The sequence below is a fragment of the Pan paniscus genome, chromosome 2 (assembly GCF_029289425.2).
Source record: "Pan paniscus chromosome 2, NHGRI_mPanPan1-v2.0_pri, whole genome shotgun sequence".
NCBI lineage: Eukaryota > Metazoa > Chordata > Mammalia > Primates > Hominidae > Pan > Pan paniscus.
The window spans coordinates 169588080-169615877 of record NC_085926.1 but is presented as its reverse complement, the minus strand read 5'-3'; the positions used below and the strand labels follow the sequence as shown (position 1 = coordinate 169615877).

Sequence of the window (27798 nt, the reverse complement as noted above, 5' to 3'; positions counted from 1 at the left end):
TATACCACTGCACTCCATCCTGGGTGACAGAGTACATCCAATCTTTAAAATAAATAAATAAAAAGTGTATTTAATTCACAATATCGGCTAACTAGTCTATTGTTGGTAGATATTTTCAATTAAATAGTCTCTTAAAAATATGCCGTCTCATGAAAGACATACTAAAGTCATAGTCACAGAATAATCTAGTAGGTGTTTGCATTCTGTGTATTTGTGTTTTAGACACACGTTTAGGAGGCAAAACGTCAGAGAGGAGCCTCGAGAGATGCCCAGTTTGCCCCGTTCATCTGAAAACATGATAAGAGAAGAACAATTCCTTGGTAGAAGAGTAAGTTTCTTCACTATTCTGTGGTTTTAAACCTAATTTTGCAGTGCTGTAGAAACACAGCATCTACTGAGGGGTGAAGTAGGCCTGGCTACAACTCCTCTCATCCACTCATTGATCCCCAGGCTGGTTTAGCTTTCTGGAACTAGTTAGGCAGTCCCTTCTTTCCCCAAGCCATACAGTGCATTTTCTCAGAAGAGGAAGAGCGTTCTTGGTTAGGACTTGACATTATGAAGAAGCTGTTCTCCCTGCTAGAACCTCCTTGGGCTTATTGTGAGTCAAAGATTGAACTCATTGTTGTGGGTTTTGAGATCTACTCTTTTAAAATAATATTTTCCATATATAAGTTTCCGTGTTTGTAATAGCCCATCTTAAATATATGTAAAATCTCATTCCTAAACTATAGATGGAGCAGTTAGGGCCTGAGAAGAGTCTGACGGAGTACAGACAGGCACAGCACTGGGACAGAAAACTCCAGAGGAGGGGCACTTCTGCCTGCTCTGCTTCCAAGATGGGTGCTGCAGAGTGTGAACAATTAATTTTTTTTACTAGAAAATGAACAAGTGTTTGTTAATTTCTGTCAGTTCTGTTTTGTAATCTGAAATGTTTATGTTCCAGAGGGAATGTTTGATTTCTCCTTTGTAGTTGTCATCTTGTTTAAAATCTTTGTAGGCATCTGGACCAAATATTTTCCAAGATACCTAGACATATAAAATTATATAGTTTTGGTTTACTGTGTGCACATGTATGAATTCAACTGAAAATGACACTTAGTGATTCAGCAAAAGCATGCTGGATTTTACATCATGGTCAATATGATTGACATATGTTGCTCCAGTGCCCCAAGCCTATATCCCTCTACTCCCCATCTGCCTCCACACACAGTTTAGCATATTTAAAATCAGTACATTCTACTAGAAAGTCTTTTAACCTTTCTCCACCTTTGTTTCCTGAAAAGCTGTTTAAAATTTGTAGTATATCTTTCAGTAAGTTCAGTGTTAGAATTGAAAAAAAATGAAAGTTTTTGGTAATATCAACAAATGCTTTAAAACAACTTATAGCAAGTCCTGCTATAATAGCTATATATATATAATAGGGCTTGTCAGCAGTTTATAGAAGACCTAAGCATATGGAAAGTTAAACAGTAAGAAGATATTTAAATAATAGTTCAAGAGAAATATGGAAATTACACCTTAATGCTATTCAGGATTCCTTGCTCCATGATTATATTAATAAATAATTGAATAACTTGTAGAAGTTAAGATGAAAATGATGATCTCATCATTGTCACTATTGTTTAATTTTTAAAAATAAATATGACCATGTTAACACTTATCTAAAATATTTGCATTACAGAAACAACTGGAAGATTACTTGACAAAGATACTAAAAATGCCCATGTATAGAAACTATCATGCCACAGTAAGTACTAGTCAGTGATTTAAGTTTGGAGTAATTTTCACTATAGTAAATTGTCAGCTAAATTTTGGATCATTTTAATAACACGAGTGATTGTATCCACATCTACATTCGTCCTTGCATTAAAATAAATTAAGTGAATACAAAGTTGATTTTACAGCAAGGATCCAGTTTACAGTGGTGTGATGCTGTTTTAAAAAGTTGAGTAGAACTTAATATGTCTATAACAATAGATTTAAATGAACTTGAAATGCTGCTATAGGCTAGATTATCTAGAAATCAACCTTCTTCTCTTCTCAGGTTTCCAGGAAAATGCCAAAAAGCATTTTTTAGCTACAAAGAGTAACTGTTGAGTAGTAAGTGATGAAAACAGTTGAGTGGAGTTGAATGCCTGAAGATTTTGTGGTGCGTAGGGCGATTGCCATCTGATTGGTTTGTCATGCCTGTTAAAGGCCTGTCTTTTCATGTGAAAGTGAGAAGCATGGGAAAAGCTAGGAAAGAAAAACCCTTGAGGAATCCAAGTAAAGAAAGAAGAGGTGATGGGGCTTAGATGCAGCCACAGAGATTAAGCTTGGGGTATGCAGCTGGCAAGCAGGGAGGGAGTGGGTTTTCTAGTGTCAGCAAACAATTAGCTCTGCACTATTAAAGGTGGGGTGTTTTTAAAGGTTTAGCCTTCAATTATTCAGAGGCCTGGATAACTGAGAATGCATGGTTTATCGTATGTATGTATGCATTTGTATGAATTGTATGGTTATGGGGGCTGTATGCATCTATATTATATATGTGCAGAACTCTAGAGTTGGTGCAATTGTGGTTTGTCCGCTAGTTTAGAGAATGGCATCACATAAACACATAAACCGAAACAGTAAAGACTTTAGTGTATTTTGGAGAGGATGCAAGAGCATTTGGCTCTGCGAGTTTCTCATGACAGGAGCTGCCTTCCTGCTGCCTTGTAGCACACGGTTTGGAGTCTGGTCCAAATATACATCCAGCTGTCCCATTACACACAGGTGACCTGGATCCAGGTCACTACCTGCCTCCAGCAGCAGCTTGCACTGGGGCATTCAATGGACTTGAGGGAGCTTCTATGTCTTCATAAACCTGGAGAAGGGTTTTCTCAGGAAAACAGGAATTTGGGCTGCACCAGAGGATCTCAAGAGAAGGATGATGGGAGGCAGGGGTTTCTTTTCTTCCAGGACTCAGGAACTTGTATTGTTGAAATAACAATGAATAAGGATACTACTACTATTGTTAATAAAAATGATACCTCCTCTTGTGTTGTCTGAAATCCGACATGATATTTTCTTTAACAGACAACTATTTAAATGTGAATTAGTACCCATATGCAATAATTTTCCATTTCTTTTACTTTTCTGCCTGCCTGTGACTTTACTTTTACTATTTCTTTTGGCTGTAACCGTTCTTGGTGAGTTCATTCTTCTCTTTTCATGTACTTTTCTACATTTGGGATTCTACTGTTGACTAAAGAATGTTTACATTTAAAAAGTGTTCATTTTAATGACTTTTCCAGTCATAAAAATATTTTCAAAGTTAGGCCATGTTGTATTTAGAAATCCCAGAGTGACCTATAAACATTTCCTTTGGAAGGGAAAGCCTCATTAGCAACTGACTGTGAATAGATTCTCCTCTCATTTTCTCTTTTTTTTCTTTTTTGGGATGGAGTCTTGCTCTGTTTCCCAGGCTGGAGTGCAGTGGCATGATCTCGGCTCACTGCAACCTCCGCCTCCCGGGTTCAAGCGATTCCCCTGCCTCAGCCTCCCAAGTAGCTGGGACTACAGGTGGGATTACAGCAAATTTTTGTATTTTTAGTAGAGACGAGGTTTCACCATGTTGGCCAGGATGATTTCGATCCCTTGACCTTGTGATCCGCCCGCCTCTGCCTCCCAAAGTGCTGAGATTACAGGCGTGAGCCACCGTGCCCAGCCTCCCTCTCATTTTCGATGGTTACTGAGATTATTCTCTCCAACAGCTGAATTGTTCAATATGATTCAAGCATAGGATACAATTTGATATACATTAATTCTCTAACATTCTTTTCTTTAAATGTAGTCTGGCCTAAAGACTAGATCTGTAGACCTCTGCCTCATATTTGTGAAATGAAATTGGAATTTATGTGTTTTCTTCAATAATTGTGAGAAATACTAAAAAAGTATCTGTTAAAAAATGCTTTACTGTCTGTAAAAAGCATATTAAAAGTTATTTTAACATGTATGTAATAAATTTATACTTTTATAAGTATAAAACAAACCTATTTTAAGTTAATTCAGGTCCATAAGCAGATAGAATCATGGATCCTAAGTCAAGGGACTGAATAGGATATGTTCTTAATCTCTATAGGGCTATCCAGATCTGTATTTGGAATAAGTGTGTTTAACAAATAGCTCAAGTGATTCTTATCATCAGGAGTTTGAGAACTAAACTAAAATGCTATGATCAGCTTAGAAATGTCTTGGTAAAATTAGACCACTTTAAAAAGTGGAGACAGGGCTGGGCGCAGTGGCTCATGCCTGCAATCCCAGCATTTTGGGAGGCCAAGGCAGGTGGATCACCAGAGGTCAGGAGTTCGAGACCAGCCTGGACAACATGGTGAAACCTCGTCTCTACTAAAAATACAAACATTAGCTAGGCATGGTGGTGGGCGCCTTTAATCCCAGCTACTTGGGAGGCTGAGACAGAAGAATCGCTTGAACCCGGGAGGCGGAGGTTGCAGCGAGCCACAGTTGCGCCACTGCACTCCAGCCTGGGTTATAGAGGAAGATTCTGCCAAAAAAAAAAAAAAAAAAGTGGAGATAGATTTATTATAAAGCTGTTTGTATAATAGGATTTTCCCCAAAGGAATTTGGTTTAGGGTTCTAAGCACTGACATTATTTTTCTTAAGTAGCCTCTGAAATTAGACATGGACAGTTCTTTCCTCTCACTTTTATATAGCCATTGGTTGGGTTTGTGCTCAGACCTTCTCTCCCATGATTATGAAGACTTCCTCTGCTTTTAATTCTTTTTTTTTTTTTCCTTCTTGTGGTTCTGCAAAGGAGAGCATCCTAGTGTTTTAGTGTAGTCATGATCAGACAGTTGCCTCAGAGACCATTGGTGATTTGTTCAGTTTTCTTTGCTCATTTGTAAAATGGGGACAAATGTATTTCCTCTTTACTCTAAGCATAAATATGTAAAAAAATAGCAATATCCGAGTTGTGTAATAACATACAAAAAGATCTCAAACAAGAATTCCTTTTGTATTCTGAAATTGTATTAGTGCTGGCTGTAGTAGAGAACTCACTAGCTAGGCATTTTAATTAGTAACTGGAAAATGCTTATCTTCCAGGGAATTAAAATCAGAGGAATAAGGAGCAATAAATGTACCTTTTTCATACCTGAGATTAAAATCTAGAAATGGAACAAATTGTACAATTTCTAAGAGAAGGGCCCTAAGGTGATAGGATCGTATCTCTACCTTGAAGTAAATCATTTAACTTATGTGACTCAGATTTCTTATCCCCAAGAAGGTGATTAGCTTGAAATCCTTGGGTAAAACATCCCACAGATCAATAATACTGAGTTCACCTCTCCCTTGTTTTGTAGAATGAACTTTAACTTGAGGGGAAGAGTAGGTAACGAATAAACGTGCACACAGTGTTTTCATTCCAACTGGGAAAAGCTATACTAATTTGAACAGCTGCATCTTCAAATTAAGGGAAATATTTTCTTTCTTATGATTGAGTCTTAGCGTTGAGAAGGACTTTAGGCCTTTGCCCAGCCTCCCAGTTTCCTTCATAGATTAGATGCCCTCTTTGTTCCCTGCCTTTGCTGGAGTACCTGAGTCTACAAGGACATTGCCCAGCTCAATGCTCTTACCTCCCTTGTATCTGATAATTTCCCACCTGGCCATTTACTTGAGTTTTTGCTACCTGGTAAATAAAAGGAGCCTCTGAAAGTCACCCTTCTCTTACAATACAAGGATGGGAGGAAGGGGCAGTGTGTACGTGATTGCCAAGTAATTTTCAGGATTTTTTGTTACCCCTAGGGCTTGTTGCTTGTCTCTTGGCATGGAAATATTTTTGCTTCTCTGTTTCTCTAACGTTTTTAGTATCCAATTGGTAGATCACGTTGGAATATTTTACTTGAGACCACTTTCCACCTAGTGCCAAGAACATTATTGCATTGCAACATTATTTCAATTGTATTCATATTTTACAAATTCCTTTGCCAAAAAAACAAAGACAAAAAGGTATTGATTATACATTACTCAAAAGATCAATGGAATAAGCCCTGCAAAATACTGTTAGGCTAAATTGATCTTTAAATTCTTATTCCTGAGAATCACTTGCCCAAATGGATAATGGAATTCTTATCACTGAAGATGTACTAAGAAGTTTGGACAACATCATCTTTGTTAAATTTCAATTTTTATTAGTTAGGTTTGCCTCTCAGTTGACCCTGACACATTTACTTTCAATTTGATAACTCTGTATTAGAAAAACGTTTATTGCCAGATTTTTTTTTCTGTATAATAGGCCTGGTTCCTTCTGGAAATCTCTCTCCAGTCAAACTTTACTAAGCCATTAGGATAAATTAAATTTCATATTAATGTGTAACTTTCAATTTTCTACATTATTAATGTGTGCTTGTCTACTTAGCTGAGATTCTTTACGCTTAGCAATTTTGTTATGATATACTCCAAAAGTTATGATTTCTGAATGATTTCAGAGAATATTTCTGTTGTCAACTATTTGATGATAACAGCTATGTAAATAAGAAAATATCCAGGCATTAGATTAGTGGCTTCCTTGATTTTTGTTTTCATTTCCTATTCTTCCCTTCGGTTGTTCTGGGACTTTGCATAAGTTAGTTATGCCTCTGTAGTAGACTATAGTCTTCAAATGTAAACTAGGACTGACATTATTTGTCTGCTCTCCAGAGATAAAAGTTATGACTCAGGATTTTAAAATATTTTGGATTTTATGGCTGGCAATCTGTGAATCATTTCCAATAACCCATAGGATTACCTTTTCCAATTAAGAAGCATTTTCACAAACCAGATAAAAATGCATGATACTGAGTGAATCACTGTTTTATATAAGAAATGAAATGTAAAGACCTTGAGGTGTTTTTTGTTTGTTTGTTTGTTTTTGAGACAGTCCTGCTGTGTTGCCCAGGCTGGAGTGCAGGGGCACGATCTCCGCTCACTGCAACCTCTGCCTCCCGGGTTCAAGTGATTCTCCTGCCTCAGCCTCTGCCTCCTGAGTAGCTGGGATTACAGGCATGCACCACCACACCTGGCTAATTTTTGTATTTTTAGTAGAGATGGGGTTTTGCCATGTTGGCCAGGCTGGTCTTGAACTCTTGACCTCAAGTGATCCACCCACCTCAGCCTTCCAAAATGCTGGGATTACAGGCGTGAGCCACTATGCCTGACTGAGACCTTGACTTTTTAAAATCTCAATTTAAAAAATGCTATATGAAGATACCTTTGACTTAGGATTTTTAAAAGATAATTTAAGTCCTTTTGAATTTTAAAGACCTATTTTCTGCAAATAACCCCAAGAAAAGAGAAAAATGCAAGCATTTAAATGAACCTTACAAGGATGGACGCCTTGAGATATTTGTAATTTTTTTTTACAAGAGTAGTGTTAGATATGTCCAATCACATATAAAACTTACATGGAAAACTTTTGTTTTACTAATCCCATTTACAAACCTAGATCAAATGCCCTTGCCTCTGTGATGTCATGTCAGCTAGGAAGTGGTTGCCCTCCACTATTCTATAACTCTGTAACTACTTTCACATGTATCTAGTGTGGTTCATCCCACAGAACTTCATTGAGGGTAGTGTTTTCCATATCTGGTCTCCCGTCTGCTTCCTAATGCTGGGAGAGTATCTTTTTAGTCTTTGTTGGTCTATCAAGGCTGCTATTGACATGGCCTAAGGAACTGAACTTATTGTTGGTCACTTTTCAAAACGATCTGCAAATCTGCATATGCTAAACAGTACGTAATGTTGATTTGTTTTTCCCTTCTATGCCTCCACATTTACATCTAGCTTTCACCTACCTAGAATATGCAAGGAACTCAATTTGAATTAGATAAATGTTGAATGACATTTTGCTTTTCCAGCTTAGTTTTGAGGGCGCTGACTTTGGTCTGACTTCATAATGAGTTAACCATACTGAGTTAATCCCTTCTTAACTATGTGATCTTGGACAACTTACTTGACTTCTCTAAAACAGAGGCCTGCAAACTAGGGCCCGTGGACCAAATCCTGCCCATTGCCCATTGCCTGTTTTTGTATGTTCTGTGAACTAAGAATAGTTTTTGTATTTTTAAGTGGTTGAAAAAAAATCAAAAGAAGAATAATATTTTGTGACACATAAAATTAGATTATCTTCATATTTTATATCCATAAATAAGGTTTTATTGGAACACAGCCACAGTTATTCGTTTATGTATGCGTCTATGGCTATTTCCATGCTACAACAGCAGAGCTAAGTAGATGCAAAATGGAATCTATGCCCACAAAGCCCAAAATATTTACTGTCTGGCTCTTTGCCGAAAATATTTGCTTACCCTTACACTAAACCTCAGTTTCCTCTTCTGTACAATGGGAAAAGTAGCACCTGCTTCAAAGGGGTTTGAGATAATACATGGAAAATGGTTAGCATAACACCAACACATAGTTAGCACTCAGTAAACACAGCCACAGTTGTTGTTATAATATTTACAGTTTTTAACCTTCTAATACAGTGAAGGTGGGCCTAAAATTCTCTTCCTCTTCAACTCATTAAAAATAATTCTTTTCATTATGCCTGATGTTCAAAGCCCTCCCCATTCTCTTTTCAGCCTGTTTAATTTTTTATTCTTTTCCTTCATCTTATTCACTGTAACCCAACTGTACATCCTATAACCTTTTTGACTTTCTGTTCTAGCCCCCCATTCATCTCCCATTTCACACTGTGGGCCCAAATCCAGTCCATCTTCCAGATCCTGCACCAATATCACTTGCTTCTCACACTCTTTTATTGTTTGAGTGTACCCTGTGCCACACAATATCCATCCCACGCAACAAAAACAAACATGAAAGAATACTGAGAATAAACTCTCTCTCTCTCTCTCTCTCCAAGCTTCTTGAGCATTTTATCTCTATGTATTAAGGCACACATCTCTCTCTTCAGATTTAGAAGATCTAGTAGGGTGTGTCTTCATTATTTATATACTTCTAATCTGCACTCTTTTAGTGCAATGCCATTATTATTGATCTGTGTAGTCTGTGGAGCACACCAAACAGTACACACAGCTATACCTAATACATGTTTTTTAATGCATAAATTTGAATTGTTTTGCTTGCTAAAGATGGGTTTTTTGCTTCTTTTCAGACAGAGTTTCTTGATATAAGCCAGCTGTCTTTCATCCATGATTTGGGACCAAAGGGCATGTAAGTTGCAATAAACCTTAAAAGAGAAGTATGAAAAATTGATTTGCATTCACACTTAACGTAGCAGCATGCCATGGTGATGCAGTCCTCCTGGCTTTACTGCTAGCTTCTCTTCTCCCCAGTAGTTAGAGCAACTGATGGAATTATTCATACAAATCAGAGCATCTCCTGTGATAAACAACGGTAGCAACTGCTCCACTGTCTTTTGTCACGTGCTTACAGCACAGATTCTTTCTAACCCAACAGTGGAAGTGTTCAATACCTATAGCAAGTCTGATGTGTAGGAGAATACATTAAAAACCAAATATATAAGATCTCCTTTTATAATCCCTTATAAAGTTAAATGTTTACTACTCATTTTGATGATTATTTTAAAATAATACTATGTAAAATATGTTTTATAGCCAGATGAAAGTTTATAATTTTCCTTCACAATATTAGAGCTTGAAAACATAAAGAGCTTAACTTTCAAGTTCTAGTTAAGAGCATTGTTAGTAGTTGTTTCAAAAAGAGTTTTTTTAAAGTTTAGCCTTTGTTATTGCTTTTTCTTGTCAAATTTTTCAGAATTAAGATATACTGTTTTCAAAACTAGTAGCTGTGCTCTGCTTCCTTTGGCATGGCTCAACTAGCTCAACTAGTTGGCTAGAACTGGGTGTGAAGAGACACAGAGATGTCCTGGAATCTGTGGGTGAGATGCACCATGGTCTCAACGGCAGGTGGACCATCCCTGTGCAGGCATGTGGAAATGCATGGAGTCTTTTTTAGTTTGTCACAGTGTCACAATGTTGAGGAGGGAACACTCAACATTTTTTTTTATATTTATATATATTTATTATACTTTAAGTTCTAGGCTACATGTGCACAACGTGCGGGTTTGTTACATATGTATACATGTGCCATGTTGGTGTGCTGCACCCATTAATGATGAGTTAACGGGAACACTCAACATTTAGAGCCAGGAGACAGGATGCTTAAGGTCCTGTGTAGTGCACAACAGAATCACACTGCCCCGAATGCTGAAGGGGCTATATCTCACCATTGTGTTTTAGGGTTCGCCTCTAGGGTAACCGGCCTAACAGGGCACTGAGCTAGTTGAGAGCGAGGAGGAGAGAGTAGGGAGGAAAGTCATGTGAGAATGAGATGGTTTATTTAGTCCCATGTTGGGAGGCTGTACAAGCTAAGTGGGAGTGGGAAATTTGAAGGTGATGGGTTAGTTTTCTGTCTCTTTCAGAGAAGGTATGATAATGAAAAGATCTGGAGGACACAGAATACCAGGCTTGAATTGCTGTGGTCAGGGAAGAGCCTGCTACAGATGGTCAAAAAGGTAGGAATTAGTGAGTTTTGTGTATTTGTTTGTTTTAATACACTGGGTATTTGGGCTAGTTTTACATACCAGTTTTAAATTATAAATCCTTTAAAAGCCATGGCAGAACAAATTTTTAATTATATTTTAAAATCCAAATTCCAGCATCCATTTAAATATTCTACCCAAAGCTGAACTTGTAGGCAAAGTGTACAAATTATATTCATGAAAACCCAAGGACAAAGAACGCACAAATTGGCCAGCCAAAGAAGATGTACAAATGGCCAATAAGTATATGAAAAGATGCTCAACGTTACTAGTCATTATGGAAATGTAATTCAAATCCACAATGAGATACAATTTCACACCCGTAAGGATGGCTATAATCAAAGAGATGGACAATAACAAATGGTGGTGAGGGTGTAGAGAAACTAGAATATTTTCTGTAGAGAAACCGCAGATATTGTTAATGGAAATGTAAAATGGTGCAGCCACTTTGGAAAACAGTCTGGCAGTTCTTTAAACTGTTAAACATAGTTACCACATGTCCCAGCAATTCCAGGGATTCACCTAGGAGAACTGAAAAAATATGTCTACAATAAAACTTTTCTATAGCAGTATTATAATAGCAGTATTATGGATAATAGCCTTACAAGTGGAAACAATTCAAATGTTCATCAATTGATGAATGGATAAACAAAATGTGGTATTCCTATAGAGTGGAATATTATCCAGCCATAAAAGGAATAAATCACATCAAGTTAAAAAGCTTCTGCACAGCAAAGGAAACAATCAACAAAGTGAAGAGATAAACCACAGAATGGGAGAAAATACCTACAAACTACCTATCTGATAAGGGATTAACAACCAGAAAGAACTCTATAGGAAAAAAATCTAATAATCTGATTTAAAAATGGACAAAAGATCTGAATATACGTTTCTTGAAAGAAAACATACCAATGGCAAACAGGTGTATGAAAAGGTGCTCAGTATCATTGATCATCAGAGAAATGCAAATGAAAACTACAATGAGATATCATCTCACCCCAGTTAAAATGGCTTTTATCAAAAAGACAGGCAATAACATACTGGTGAGGATGTGGAGGAAAGGGAACCCTCATACACTGTTGATGGGAATGTAAATTAGTACGACGACTGTGGAGAACAGTTTGGAGGTTCCTCAAAAAACTCAAAATAGAGCTACCATATGATCTAGCAATTCCACGTCTAGGTATATACCCAAAAGAAGGAAATCAGTATATCAAAGATATATCTACACTTCCATCTGTGTTGAAGCACTATTCACAATAGCCAAGATTTGGAAGCAACCCAGGTGTTCATCAGCAGATGAATGGATAAAGAAAATGTACATACACATGATGGGGTACTATCCAGCCATAGAAAAGAATGAGATCCCGTCATTGCAACATGGATGGATCTAGAGGTCATAATGTTAAGTTAAATAAGCCAGGCACAGAAAGACAATCTTCGCATGTTCTCAGTTACTAGTGGGAGCTAAAAATTAAAACAACTGAACTCATGGAGATTTTATCAGAGGCTGGGAAAGGCAGTGTAGAGGGGGATAGTGGGGATGGTTAATGGATACAAACAAATAGGATAATTAAGATCTAGTATTTGATAGCACAACAGGTGACTATAGTCAATACTAATTTAATTGTATGTTTTACAATAACTATAAAAGAGTCTAATTGAGTTGTTTGTAACATAAAGGATAATGCTTGAGGTGATGGATACCCCATTTATCCTGATGTAATTATTACACATTATATGCTTGTATCAAAGTATCTCATATACCCCATAAATATATAAACCTACTATGTACCCACAGAAATTAAAAATACATTAAAAAAAGAGAAATGAAGACCATTCATGGTCATGGAGTTTCTTTATGGGGTGATGAAAATATTCTGAAATAAGACGGTAGTGCCGGTTGCACAACTCTGTGAATATGCTAAAAACCATCGCATTGTGAACTTTTAAAAGGTACGTTTTATGATACGTGAATTACATATGAATAAAAATCTAAAAATTAAATGGAAAAGGATATGAAGTTCTGATACATGCTACAATGTGGATGAACCTTGAAAACATGATAAATGAAAAAATCCAGATACAAAAAGGCACATATTATATCATTCTTATTTATAAGAAATTTTCAGAATAGACAAATCTGTAGAGACAGAAGTAGATAAAGGGTTTCCAGGGAATGGGGAGGAGGTTGCTCTCTACTAATTTGATACTGGTATGGGGTTTATTTTTGGGCCAATGAAGATATTTTGGAACTAGATAGTGGTGATGGTTATACAACTTTGTGAATATACTAAAAATCAAACTGAACTGTACACTTTAACAAAAACTTAAGTAAAATTGTGCAGACTTCAGGGATGATAATTTTAGACTTATATTTTTGAAAAATGTTTATCATGGTAAGCGTAATATAGACAGAAAACATTATTTTATATCTTACGTCTTACCAACTAAAAATTTGAGGAACAATATTCTCATCTGATTCTTATCTGTATCCCCCAAGTTTGGCACATAATAGACAATAACTGTTGCAATAACAATGTACTGGGATTTTGAAAAACTATTAAAACACTGAAGAAATCAGTTATAAATATTTTATATCTATATATAATATTTCCCCCAAATTGAAAATGATAAATGTGTTTATGTGTAAATGTGGAATTGAGCTATGTGTATATTCAAAATATATAAAATTAATACTGGCATCCACCTTTGCACACACCGATTTAAGATATACTACCAACAAAAAATACCATTAAGTTGGGCCTTTACTTTCTGGGCTTTGAAAGGACAGAAGAAATTACAAGGAAAAGATCAGAAGATTAAACTAAAGAAAACTGAAAATTTTTGTAAGGGAAAAAAGTTTTTTTTCTTTTTTTTTTTTTTTGAGATGGAGTCTTGATCTGTCACTGGGAAAGAAGTTTTACTAAAATAAGAAGGGAAATAATATACTAAAAAAAGTATTTGCCTTCAAATACACTTCTCTAACTTTTAGAAACTTGGGGATTCCTTCTGACCACTCCTCCCTAGTCGATAACTTTGCCCAAATCAGCTGCTACATGCCAACCACAGTTTTCAGACTGTAACCTTAAGCATTTGTGATTCTTTGACCAAAAATTCTGTAGGCTGTCAGAACCCACCTGTCTGTGTGCACAGCAGTCTGGGAAGTGTCAACAGCTCCCAGGAGCAGCCATCAGCCAAGAACTGATGGGAGTCCAGCTCCCTCCTCCTCAGCTGGGGTGACTCTGCAGCAGTCTCTACACTGTCTCCCAGAACTCCTTAGCTGGCTTACAGCACAGCTGCCCACAATAAAAAGCATGAAAATACACTCTCTGTGGCTTCCTTCCTTGCTCTTTCTTTCTATCCTTCCCTAATTGGTGCTTCCTGGTGCCACTGTCTTAAACTCTTTTATACACATATATCCGTATCTCAGAGTTTACTTCTGGGACAACCCAACCTAAGGCGTCTACTCAAGGAATGGAAGCCATGGTCTGGTTTATTCAGTCATTTTTCGAGTGCCTAATGTATGCCAGATGGTGGCATACTCCTGTGAAAACAGTAGTGAACAAGATGAAGTCTCTGCCCTCATGGAGTTCTATTAGAGGGGAAATGCAGGCACTAAGCCGACAACTAATGTAAATTGTATAAATTCAGGTAGCCATGAGAGCTTTAAAGGGGAAAAATGGTTTGTGAGGGATCTGGGGATTGCAGAGGGTGACTTTAGCTCTGGGAGTCAAGGAAAGACTCCCTGAAAAACTGACGTTTGGATTTAACCCTTATGAGAAGCAACAGCTAGGAAAGGTGAGGGAAAGGCTTTGTTACACAAAATAAATATGCCCCCTCTTTTTAAACTTTGGATTAAATCATAAGTCAACTGGGACAATCTAAAAAGATACGATCCTCCCTGGAATGAAATGTGTCATCACTGTAAATTGTGTAAATCCTTCTGTGAAGATTAAAGCCCTGGTTCCATATTAATAAATATTTCCTGAGTCACGTTTTTGGGATTTAAAATACCAGAAAGCATATATAGATGATAACGTATAATTTAGAAAGTTTCTGACAGTGGAAGACTTTTTTTTTTTTTTTTTTTTTTTTTTTTTTTTTTTTTTTGAGACGGAGTCTTGCTCTGTCGCCTAGGCTGGAGTGCAGCGGCGTGATCTCGGCTCACTGCAAGCTCCGCCTCCCAGGTTCATGCAGTTCTCCTGCCTCAGGCTCTCCGAGTAGCTGGGACTACAGGCGCCCGGCATCACGCCCGGCTAATTTTTTGTATTTTTAGTAGAGACGGGGTTTCACTGTGGTCTCAATCTCCTAACCTCGTGATCCGCCTGCCTCGGCCTCCCAAAGTGCTGGGATTACAAGCGTGAGCCACCGCGCCCGGCCTTTTTTTTTTTTTTTTTTTTTGAGACAGGGTCTCACCTTGTCACCAAGGCTGGAGTGCAGTGGTATGATCTCGGCTCACTGCAGCCTCCATCTCCTGAGCTCAAGCGATCCTCCCACCTCAGCCCCCTAGATAGCAGGGATACAGGTGCATACCACCGCACCTGGCTAAATTTTGTATTTTTTGTAAAGATGAGGTTTTACCATATTGCCCAGGCTGGTCTTGAACTCCTGAGCTCAAGTGATCTGCCCACCTTGGCCTTCCAAAGTGCTGGGATTACAGGCGGGAGGCACAGCGCCTGGCCAAGACGACTATTCTATTAATGTCTAAATGAGACTTACTTTTAAAGATGACACTCCTTCATAACTTTTTTTCATTTGTACCCATAAAAATACATTCTGATCACTTTTTAATTTATTCTATGTTGACAAATTGTAGTAAGGCAAACAAGGAAATTGAATTTTCAGTTAGGTCTCATAATGACCTTATCTAAGAGATGAGTTTTAAAAAAAGACAAACAGAGATCCTACAATCTAAAACATCTGCTTAAACAGCACATTTATTGAGCAACTTCTCTGCACCTGTTCGTAAGTTAAGTTTCTTATCTCAAATAATGTCTTAAGAAAAAGAGATGTATAGATGTTAACAAATAAATTTAGCATTTATTAGGGTGGTACAAAAGTAATTGTGGTTTTTGCCATTACTTTTAATTCCTTAGCACTTTCTTACTGTTTACTTTAGTGAACTATGAGCTGTACCAACAATTAAAATTTTTAGACAGTGATAGTGTCTAAATGGTTTTATTTACTCTCTGGAATCCATTCATGCAGCCATTATTTAGGCGAGATGGTGGCCTTGCCTGAAAGCTTGCTCTGGGCTGCTAGAAGATAGTTCTAGGCATTGAACAGATAGTAGTAGACATGACAGCCACATTTCCTGTTCCCAGGGATCTTACGCTGTACTGTAGGAGACAGACAATAAACAAGAAGACAAATACTTCTAGATGTGCTACAAAGAAGCTAAATCAAGACAACATGATGGAAGAGAGTTGGGGGTGATGAGGCAGGGATGGTGGAGAACAACTTTTTTTTGAATCCAGTAGCCTGCTTGTAGAGGGATTTTTAAGGAGAGGTTTGATTGACAAGAAGAGACCATCCATGGAATTGCCTAGAAGAAACAGTTTTTACGCAGAGGAACAGCAACGATAGAGCCCAAAGAAGAAGACTGGCAAGTCTAAAGAAGAACCAACATTGACTAACATTGTGAGAGACAATAGTAGGAGATGAGGCTGAGAAGGGGAGGGCTGGCTCAAGTGGGCTTATCTGCATTTGAATGCCATGGCAAGTAGTAACACAGGCAGGAGGTATCTTTTTAAAACAGACCATAATCTCACATGGTTTAGAACAAGATTAGTTATAATAGTTCGCATGTATTGGGGCCAGGCACTGTGCTAAGCATGTGCATGAGTTATCTCAGTTAATTCTTTATGAATACTTATGAACTAGATGTTGCTGTTAGGTCCTCATGTTATATGTCTTATGTTATCCTCATGTTATAGATTTTGACATCGTGCTCAATTACTGAAGTTCGTACAAGCAGTGAGTGGCAGGTGGAATTGGAGCCCAGGGAGGCTGACTTCCGGGCAGGCACTTGATCCCTGTGCAGATGGTGCTGACTCCTAGAAGGCTGGTTGATAGATGCCTTACTTGATGTATATATTCCTGAGAAAGAAAGCAAAATCTTGTTGAGATGCTCTGCATCTATGTTCATAAAAGATATTGGCCTGAAGTCTCCTCTTTTTGTTGTGTCTCTGCCAGGTTTTGGTGTTAGGATGATGCTGGCCTCATAGAATGAGTCGGGTAGTAGTTGTTCCTCCTCAATTGTTTAGAGTAGTTTCAGTAGGAACGGTACTAGCTCTTCTTTGTACATCTTATAGAATTTGAGTGTGAATCCGCCTGGTCCTGGGCTTTTTGTCTTTGTTTTTGTATTTTGGTTGGTAGGCTATTTATTACTGATTCTAATTCAGAGCTGATTATTTGTCCACTTAAGGATTCAGTTTCTTCCTGGTTCAGTCTTGAGGGGGATGTATGTGTCTGGGAATTTATCTGTTTCTTGTAGATTTTCTAGTTTATGTGCATAGAGTTGTTCATAGTAGTCTCTGACAGTTACTTGTATTTCTGTGGGATCAATGGTAATGTCCTCTTTGTCATTTCTAATTGTGTTTATTTGAATCTTCTCTGTTTGGTTTTGAATCTTTTCTATATGGTTCAACATATGCAAATTGATAAATGTGATTCATCACATAAACAGAACTAAAGATAAAAACTACCTGATTATCTCAATAGATGCAGGAAAGACTTTTGATAGAATTCAACATCCTTCATTTTAACAACCCTCAATAAACCACACATTGAAGGAACATACTCCAAAATAATAAGAGCCATCTATGACAAACCCACAGCCAACATCATACTGACTGGACAAGAGCTGGAAGTATTCCCCTTGAAAACTGGCCCAAGACAAGGATGCCCTCTGTCACCACTCCTATTCAACATAGTATTGGAAGTCCTGGCCAGAGCAATGAGGCAAGAGAAAGAAATAAAAGGCATCCAAATAGCAAAAGAGGAAGTCAAACTATTCCTATTTGCAGATGACATGATTCTATATCTAGAAAACTCCACAGTCTTTGCCCAAAAACTCCTTGAGCTGATATACATCTTCAGCAATGTTTCAGGATACAAAATCAATGTAGAAAAATCACTAGCATTTCTATACACCAACAACAATCAAGCCAATTGTGAATGGAATTGCTTTCCAGTCAAATCAGGGAGGCAACCCCATTCACAATTTCCACAAAAAGAATAAAATACCTAGGAATTCAGCTGACTAGGGAGGTGAAAGATCTCTACAATGAGAATTACAAAATACTGCTCAAAGAAATGAGAGGTGACACAAACAAATGGAAAATATTCCATGTTCATGGATAGGAAGAAACAATATCATTAAAATGGCCATATTGCCTAAAGCAATCTACAGATTCAATGCTATTCCCACCAAACTACCAATAACATTCTTCACAAAACTAGAAAAAACTATTTTAAAATTCAAATGGAACCAACAAAGAGCCTGAATAGCCAAGGCAATGCCAAGCAAAAAGAACAAAGCTGGAGACATCATGTTACGTGACTCCAAACTACACTACAGGGCAACAGTAACCAATACAGTACAGTACTGGTACGAAAACAGACACATAGACCAATGGAACAGAATTATAGAGCCCAGAAATAATACTGCACACCTACAACCATCTGATCTTCAACAAAGCTGACAAAAACAAGCAATGGGAAAAGGACTTCCTCCTTAATAAATGATGCTGGGATAACTGGCTAGCCATGTGCAGAAGATTGAAACTGGACCCCTTAGAAACTTAAATGTAAAACCTAAAACTATAAAAACCCTGGAAGACAACCTAGGAAATACCATTCTGGACATTGGAACTGGCAAAGATTTAATGATGAAGACACCAAAAGTAATTGCAACAAAATCAAAAATTGGCGAATGGAATCTAATTAAACTAAAGAGCTTCTGCACAGCAAAAGAAACTATCAACAGAGTAGACAGACAACCTACAGAATGGGAGAAAATATTTGCAAACTGTGCTTCTGACAAAGACCTAATAGCCAGTATCTATAAGGAATTTAAACAAATTTACAAGGAAAAAAACAAAAAATTCCATTAAAAAGTGGGCAAAGGACATGAACAGACACTTTTCAAAAGAAGACATACATATGGCCAAGAAACATTTGAAAAAATGCTTAACATCACTGATCATTAGAGAAATGCAAATCAAAACCACAATGAGATATCATCTCACACCAGTCAGAATGGCTATTAAAAAACAAACAAACAAATAAACAGATGCTGGCAAGTTTTCAGAGAAAAGGAAATGCTTATATGCTGCTGGTTGGAGCGTAAATTAGTTCAGCCATTGTGGAAAGCACTGTGATGATTCCCCAAAGAACTAAAAACAGTATTACCATTTAACCCAGCAATTCCATTATTGGATATATACCCAGAGGACTATAACCATTCTACTGTAAAGACAATGCATGTGTATTTTCATTGCAGCACAATTTACAATAGCAAAGACATGGAATCAACCTAAATACCCATCTGTAGTAGACTGGATAGTACATGTACACCACAGCATATGAAATCATGTACTTTGCAGCAACATGGATGGAGCTGGAGGCCATTGTCCTTAGCAAACTAACACAGGAACAGGAAACCCAATACCACCTGTTCTCACTTATAACTGGGAGCTAAATAACGAGAACTTATGGACACAAAGACGGCAACAACAGATACTAGGGCCTACTTGAGGGTGGTGGGTGGGAGGAGGGAAAGGATCAGAAAAAAATGCCTGTCAGGTACTATGCTTAGTACCTGGGTGACAAAGCAATCTGTACACCAAACCCCTGTGACACAAGTTTACCTATGTAACAAACCTGTATGTGTACCTCTGAACCCAAAGTAAAAGTTAAAAGAAAAAAATATATCTATTGACAAAAAAGAAAAAGGGAAGAAATCAGAGGAGTTTTTATGAATGGCATAATAAAGAAGAGCTTTCAATAAAAGCCCAGCATCAAATTACCTTGATATCTAATGACTAGTAAAAAGAACAACTACAAGACACAGATGAAAAAAAAAACTGAAGAGGATCAGAAGAATTAATACTGTTAAAATGACCATACTATCCAAAGCAATCTACAGATTCAGTGCAACCCTATCAAAATACTAATGACATTTTCACAGAAATAGAAAAAACAATCCTAAAACTCACATAAAACCACAAAAGACCCTGAACAGCCAAAGCAATCCTGAGCAAAAAACAAAAACAAAAAACAAACCAAAGCTAGAGGCATTACACTACCTGACTTCAAAATATATTACAAAGCTATAGTAACCAAAACAGTATGGTATTGGTATAAAAACAGACACATGACCAGTAGAACAGAATAGAGAACTCAGATTTTAATCCATGTATCTACAGCCTACTGATTTTTCCGAGGGCATCAAGAACATTCTTTGGGGAAAGTGCACACTCTTCAGTAAACAGTGCTGGGAAAACGGGGTTACCCTTTGATATCATAGCCTTGGTATTCGTATTGAGGAGTGTTATAAGAACTCTTATAAAATGTATAATTTCTGTGTTTGCTTTGAAAATTGTTATTGGGAATATTATTCATTATGTTGTTCAGTTGTATCATGTTAGGTCCCAAATGAGAAACTTTGTTTGGAATTTAGTTTTGGAGGAAATCCACTTATTTCTTTAATTTATTCATTTGACAAGAAAAACTAGGAAGCTTACACCCACATGAGTGTGTCATCTCTGTAATTATATTTACCTTTGTGGTTAGGTATTTTAGGTATTTACTTTCTGTGACCTTGACGTTTTTCCTTTTCTGAACCATACCACATATGTTCTTTGCTATAAGTTATCCTAAATCCACTCTATGCCCTTTTATTAGGAAGGAGATAACTTATGTATTAAAAAAAATTAATGAAATGAAACTATGTGGAAATCAATGTAGGTTTGTCTACATTAAATTCCAAGTTATAAAGCCATTAAAACAGAATGCAATTCCCAATTTCAGTAAAGATTTATTATAGATATATTTTAAATACTGAGTTCCCATGCTATATTTACAGTATTACTTAGTTTATATTCAGATGTTCCAACCTTAGTATTCCATAATGTGGAAGTGCCTAGAGTGCTTTACTTTGTCTGGTATGCACTATTATGCCCACTTTGTTACTTCTCAGTTTTCAAATGATTCAGTCTATCACTCTACAATTGCAGGCAAATAGGAATACATGTTGTTATATGCAGCCTGATGAAGTTACCATTTGCATTCACTGTAAATGGATCCCATCTCCTCGGTCTTGCCCTTCCTGTCGTACATCCTGTGAGTGCTACCTGCCAATATTAGGGACATTCCTCCAGTTTTGCCATTAGTGTTTAAAGAGCTAATGAATTACTGTGAATTACTTGGTACACTGTTTCTTAGAAAAACGTAATAGAAAGGTTTTGTTGGGTTTTTTTTGTTTGTTTCATAGCGATTAAAAAAAATAAATCTCCTGTGTAGAAAATGTAATTATGTCTACAGTCTGCCAGAGTGATTACTTAAGACTTGTCATAATGATTAGTTCTTCTCGTTTTATTTACTCAATACAACTTTTAAAAATACTTACTACCTTCTTACAGATGGTTAATAGTGAAAGATTCCTTTTTATTGTATATGAAACCAGACAGCGGTGCCATTGCCTTCGTCCTGCTGGTAGACAAAGAATTCAAAATTAAGGTGGGGAAGAAGGAGACAGAAACGAAATATGGAATCCGAATTGATAATCTTTCAAGGTACACATTTCAAATATTTAAAAAAGATTTCTACAAAAATGTCTTAAAAACATTTTTTTCTCAACCTTAAGTAAAAAAGGAATTTAAAAAGTGTTAGAAAATTGTAATTTAGAGCTCATCCTCAATCAATAGTAATGAAACCACTTTTTTCCTTGTATATATTTTAAAGAGTATCCTGTGTGCAACAGTCTGAATAAACAATCCCATATGTAGATGTTTGCCTATGTTAACAGAAATTACTACTCAATTTGCCAGTTTACTAAACAGATAGATTAGAGCAATAGTTCACATTTTTAAAATAAATGAAACTTTTACTTTATAAATCAATATTCTTTAATTAACAAAACACCAAAAGAGTGATTTGTTTTATAAAAATTATTACACACATATTTTAAGAAAGATATCTTCTTTTTCTTTGAGACAGGCTCTTACTCTGTCACCCAGACTGGAGTGCAGTGGTGCAATCTCTGCTCACTGCAACCTTCACTCACTGAACCTCTATCTTTCAGGTTCAAGTGATTCTCCCACTTCAGCCTCCTGAGTAGCTGGGACTACAGGCGCCTGCCACCACCCCCAACTAAATTTTGTATTTTTTGATAGAGACGGGGTTTCACCATGTTTGCCAGGCTGGTCTCGAACTCCTGACCTCAAGTAATCTGTCTGCCTCGGCCTTCCACAGTGCTGGGATAACAGGCCTGAGCCACCCCGCCTGGCCAAGAAAGATATCTTGAAAGGACACTCATGTACATTTATTATAGATTTTATTAGTGAGTACATGTGTATGTGATCTTTCTGGAAGATTGTAGTTATACCATGTATGTGTGTCTTTATACATATATATCCATTTGTATAGTTCATTCACCATCATGTATATGAATATATATGCATTTCTCCCTGTGCACATAGTTACCAACATAGCTTCATATTCCCTTACTGATTTACATGTTTGTGTGTGTATGTGTGTGTGTGTATAAAAAGATGCTGAACTTCCTGATGATATTCTATGAGAATGGAACATTTAAGATTGTGACTGGAAATATAATGGTGCTGCCATTACACCTTCCTCCTGCATTCCTGTTTTACAGTGAGCCACAGAAGTCTGGCCACAGTTCTCATTGGTCCCTTACTTTATTGGCCACTTCATCTGCATTTCGCACCCTCACTTACCCGTATGTCATTGCCAAATGAGGCCATTCACATCCAGGTTTCATTACCTTCCTTCCTGGTGTAAGATCCCCCCATGATTTTATCAAATAAGGCCAAATTCCCCCACTTATTTTTGAAGGGCATTTATTTTCCTGCCTTTATTTGAAATTCCTCCCTAATACGCCTTGCAGGTTCTATGAAGGCAGCATTTTTTTCTTGCCTCTTTCCCTTTGCTTTTCTTATGTCCATGTTTGGAATAGTTCTTGTTTTCCCCCTTGATTCTGACTCACATCCTGAGATAATGTCTTATCTTGTTACTCATCTCTTCTGTAAAGTCTTCTCATAACTGTTTTTCCGAGGCTTTTTAGCTCAATTGGAGTAGTGCTTGCAGGATAGGTCAGGCCCAGGCACCTCCTGTGCCCTCTCGTCTCCATCCCTAGAAACCCGTGTCTCCACCACACGCGATGGGGATGCTTCACTCCTCTCAGCTCCACCACGTCTCTCCTCCCCTGTCTCCACAGCCCAGCAGCAGCAGCCTCTCCCTGTCTTCATGACTTTCAGACAAAAGCCAGCATCTACCTCTGACATATTGAGGAAAGCAGCTTGGACATGGCTAATCTTTATAAATAATTCTTTTAGAATCTGTGAACACAGCCCCCTTCCCTGCGTCTCATCAGGATCATTGCATTTCCTCAAAAAAGCAACCTCCCTCCTCACGCATAGTCTTCTTACATTGGTATGATGGTAGATTTCTGCCTACATGGCAGGGATACAGCTGGCTCCAACACTCTGTTTTCCTTCAAACTTCAAATTTGGATAACTTATTTTTCCCTCTTAGTAGTAGGCAGAATTCTGACACTTGGCATTAAGAAAAAACTTTCTGTAATCCACTCTGAATTTTTTTTTTTTTTTTTTAGCATTTATAACTCTGTAAGAGTTTAGGATAGTTTAGTTTTGAGTGACAGAAAAATCTAAAGCAAACTGGCTTATACCAAAGAGAACTAATCAGCCATGTTGAGCATGACTGATTCCCTTGTGGTAGCAAGATGGCCACCTCCCACACTCACACCAAATTCTGTGGAAGCAAGAGAGTCCCTTCCTGGCATTCCTGAGCAAGTAAGTCCTCACATTTGCTTAGGAATGCCTGAAAGGATACTCATGTCCATTTGTTAATAGGAATGGATGAACAAATGTACATGAGTATCCTTTTTTTTCTGGTATCAATATGTTTAATTGATTATTATTGCAAAAGAACAGTTTTCCTGGCCAGGTGCGGTGGCTCACGCCTGTAATCCCAGCACTTTGGGAGGCCGAGGTGGGCGGATCACAAGGTCAGGAGTTTGAAACCAGTCTGGCCAATATTGTGAAACCCTGTCGCTACTAAAAATACAAAAATTAGCCGGGCATGATGGTGCGCGCCTGTAGTCCCAGCTACTTAGGAGGCTGAGGCAGGAGAATCGCTTGAACCCAGGAGGCTGAAGTTGCAGTGAGCCGAGATTGAGCCACTGCACTCCAGCCTGGTGACAAAGCAAGACTCCATTTCAAAAAAAAAAAAAAAAAAAAAAAAGGCTGGCACAGTGGCTCATGCCTGTAATCCCAGCACTTTGGGAGGCCGAGGCAGGCAGATCCCCCGAGGTTGGGAGTTCGAGACCAGCCTGACTAACATGGAGAAACCCCGTCTCTACTAAAAATACAAAATTAGCCGGGCCTGGAGGTGCATGCCTGTAATCCCAGCTACTTGGGAGGCTGAGGCAGGAGAATCACTTGAACCCGGGAGGCGGAGGTTGCAGTGAGCCAAGATAGCGCCATTGCACTCCAGCCTGGGCGACATAGCGAAACTCCGTCTCAAAAAAAAAAAAAAAAAAAAAAAAAGAACAGTTTTCCTATGATTAGTGAAATAGAAAACTCACAATATAGTCATGCCAGAACCACCTTCTGGAACCAGAAAGATGGAATATGCCATTTTGCTTAGCTTTGTTGAAGAGAAGGGATGGCTGTCATGAAGCACAATTGGGATGATATTTCCAGAAGCTGAGGGAATGGATACTAGGGAGCACAAAGGGAAGTGCCCTCTAGAGCAGGGGTCGCCAACCCCCTCGGGGTACCAGTCCGTGTCCTGTTCGGAACTGGGCCGCACAGCAGGTGGTGAGCAGTGGGCGAGGGAGCATTACCACCTGAGTTCCGCCTTCTGTCAGATCAGCCACAGCATCAGATTCTCACAGGAGCTCGAACCCTATTGTGGACTGCACATGCGCGGGATCTCGGCTGCGCGCTCCTCACGAGAATCATATCACTTCCTGATGGCCTGAGGTGGAACGGTTTCATCTCGAAACTACTCCCCATCATCCGTGGAAAAATTGCCTTCCACAAGCCTGTCCCTGGTACCAAAAAAGTTGGGGACCACGCCTGTAATCTCAGCACTTTGGGAGGCCGAGGCGGGCGGATCACGAGGTCAGGAGATCAAGACCATCCTGGCTAACATGGTGAAACCCCGTCTCTACTAAAAATACAAAAAAATAGCCAGGCGTGGTGGCGGGCGCCTGTAGTCCCAGCTACTCGAGACTGAGGCAGGAGAATGGCGTGAACCCGGGAGGCGGAGCTTTCAGTGAGCCTAGATCGCGCCACTGCACTCCAGCCTGGGCGACAGAGCGAGACTCCATCTCAAAAAAAAGAAAAAAGAAAAGTTGGGGACCGCTGCTCTACGGGAGCCAACAGCTCTCTAACTAATACTTAAAAATAGAACCTCACCTTACCCCTCTTTCTTTATCCTCCTCATGGCCTAGCACACAGCTCTAGGTCTATGGTAAGTACCTTTATGCATGTTTGCATGAGTGAATGAATAAGTAACCTGAACATTTATTTTTGTTATATTGAATATATTTTTAGAAATACTACCAAAAAATGTTAAATGCCTGCTTTCTTGATGTTCTTTGCCTCAAATTTTCAGTTTGTGTTTGGTATATTACCAAATAAAAAAGAGCATGAGATAGAACAGAGTGACCAGTCTTTTCAATATTTGGCTTTTTCTTTAAAGGACACTTATTTTAAAATGCAACAGCTATAGACATGCTCGGTGGTGGGGAGGGGCTATAGAAGAATTCATCCAGAAACATGGCACCAACTTTCTCAAAGATCATCGATTTGGGTCATATGCTGCTATCCAAGAGAATGCTTTAGCTAAATGGTAAGTTATTATTTCTCTAAGCCTGTCAAGGCAGTCATAGCATCTAATATTACACTGGCCTAAATTCACCTGGAATCAGTTTTCAAAACTGTGAAAGATTATGCATTATGCTTAACAAGGGCTTCTCTTTTTGTGATAATTATGGGACTACCTGATTATAGATTAGTTTTTCAATTGTTGCTTTTAAGATTTTTCACAGTGAGCTTAGCTAGCTTTAGATTTTGAAGTTTGAATTTTAAAGCTAACTTCATACATTTCTTTAATGATGCAAATGGAAGGTTTATTTAAGTCATTACCCCTAATTTAGGAAAAAGCATTTACTTGCTAGATATTTCTTTTAAATAAAGTCATGCTTAGCATGTTTTTCTACCCGTGGATTGGAAGCTAGTTTGTTTTCAGTCTCAGAACTGTATGTAAGAAAAACTGTATGTAAGTTCAACAGGATAGGAAAATTAATCTGGCTCCTTATGATGATGAGGCTCAATAAATTTGTTGTTCTCTAAGCAGAGAAAAATCAGGCTGCTTACACTTACTGCCCTTCCTAGGCAGCAGAGGAAACTTGGTATTTTCAATCCTTGTTTTCCAGGTACGCAAAGTCAATGGTGGTTATGTGTTATGTGGAGACTCTAGGCAGTGGCTTCCATGTTTTGCTTTACCATAAGATAAGTTTCTTTTCTTTTCTTTTTTAATAACAAAAAGGAACAATAAACTTGTCTTTCAGGTATGTTAATGCCAAAGGATATTTTGAAGATGTGGCAAATGCAATGGAAGAGGCAAATGAAGAGATTTTTATCACAGACTGGTGGTTAGTATTTGTCCCTGGGAATTTTTTTCTGGAAGTCTCTATGTTTAGAAATGTACAGTGGTATAGTGCTGTTCAAGAATTACACATTATGAAAATCAGCTGTATCTGTGGATGGTTTGGCCAGGGTCTCAACCAGTTGACTAAGCCTTCAGTGAAAGGCCTTTTCAAAAACCTTGGCCTCAACAATATTCATAAAATACTTAGTTTGAACAATTAGGTTTTATATTTGCATTTGGAAGCAGACTTCCAAGTTTTCATGTCAGTAAAGATTATACTGTAATGCAAGTACAGTTATAGAGGTAATGGTGTCTTTGGATGTCTTTTTCTAATTTTAGTATGTCTGTCATGAGGGCCAGTGAATATACTTCTTCTAAATTGTCCTTTTGATGTTGAAATGGTTCCACTTGCCTGTTACCGTAAAAATATCCTCTGTAATGACTAGGCCTGGTCAGCTGTTCTAGAGATACATCCGGTTTCAACTTTGTGACCACCTTAAAAAAATATCCATAAGAGTTGCTATGCTTATTAAAGTCACCAGAAGCCTCATATCTGAAACTCATTTAACTCTTGGGAAATTTACTCCTGTAGTTGGTGTAGGCATTCTAGTCTGACTTCAGTTCCAATCATTCATCTGCCTGGAAAGTTAAAACCCATTACACATGCCAACACTGGCTACGATGGATATGGAAATGTCTAAAATGTGTTTTCCTTCTAGGAACTTAGTAGTAGTTGCCTGAATTACCCCTTATTTTACTCTATCCGGTTTTCTTCCAAAAGGTACATTATAGGAACTGTTAATATATCATCATAATTTATTCCCTTCTAATTCTAGGTTTTGTGGGCAATATCAATATCTAATTCAAGAATGCAAACACATCTTTTGCTTCAGTTGTCTGGAATCTGTAATTATAAGGCATGCTTTCTTAACCTTTGCCCTGTTGACATTTGGGGCTAGATAATTCTTTGTTGTAGGGGGCTGTCCTATGCATTGTAGGGTGTTTAGCGGCATCCACTAGGTACCAGTAGTAAGTTCCCAGTTGTGACCACCATAATATCTTCATACATTGCTAGATGTTCCCTGGTTGGGGTTGGGAGAGGATGCAAGATCCTTGTCGGCTGGGAATCACTGATCTAGAGGGGATAGACAGGGTATGTGGTGGCCAGCATGCTCATGCTTGTGGAGGAGCTTAATTCTGGTCTTTCTATTGTTACCAAATTTTGTCTTTTCAGTCAGTTACTAGGAGGAAAAAATGTTTCATACTTAGGAGCTATTTCTTTGGTTGAATATTTTATGAACACTTGTGATAATAAATTTGTGCCA

General features: G+C 38.0%; 1 protein-coding gene across 3 annotated transcripts in view; it reads left to right on the top strand.

Annotated features, from left to right (window-relative positions):
- The window catches only part of PLD1 (phospholipase D1), a 211984-nt gene that overhangs the window by 77258 nt on the left and 106928 nt on the right, over window positions 1-27798 (top strand). For all 3 annotated transcript variants that reach the window (XM_034957720.3, XM_063603007.1, XM_034957721.3), the window contains exons 5-11: window positions 223-328; window positions 1682-1747; window positions 9131-9189; window positions 10421-10513; window positions 21190-21342; window positions 25523-25672; window positions 26394-26477. In XM_034957720.3, coding sequence (XP_034813611.1) covers window positions 223-328; window positions 1682-1747; window positions 9131-9189; window positions 10421-10513; window positions 21190-21342; window positions 25523-25672; window positions 26394-26477 — 711 coding nt within the window. The remainder of the gene's footprint in view (window positions 1-222; window positions 329-1681; window positions 1748-9130; window positions 9190-10420; window positions 10514-21189; window positions 21343-25522; window positions 25673-26393; window positions 26478-27798) is intronic.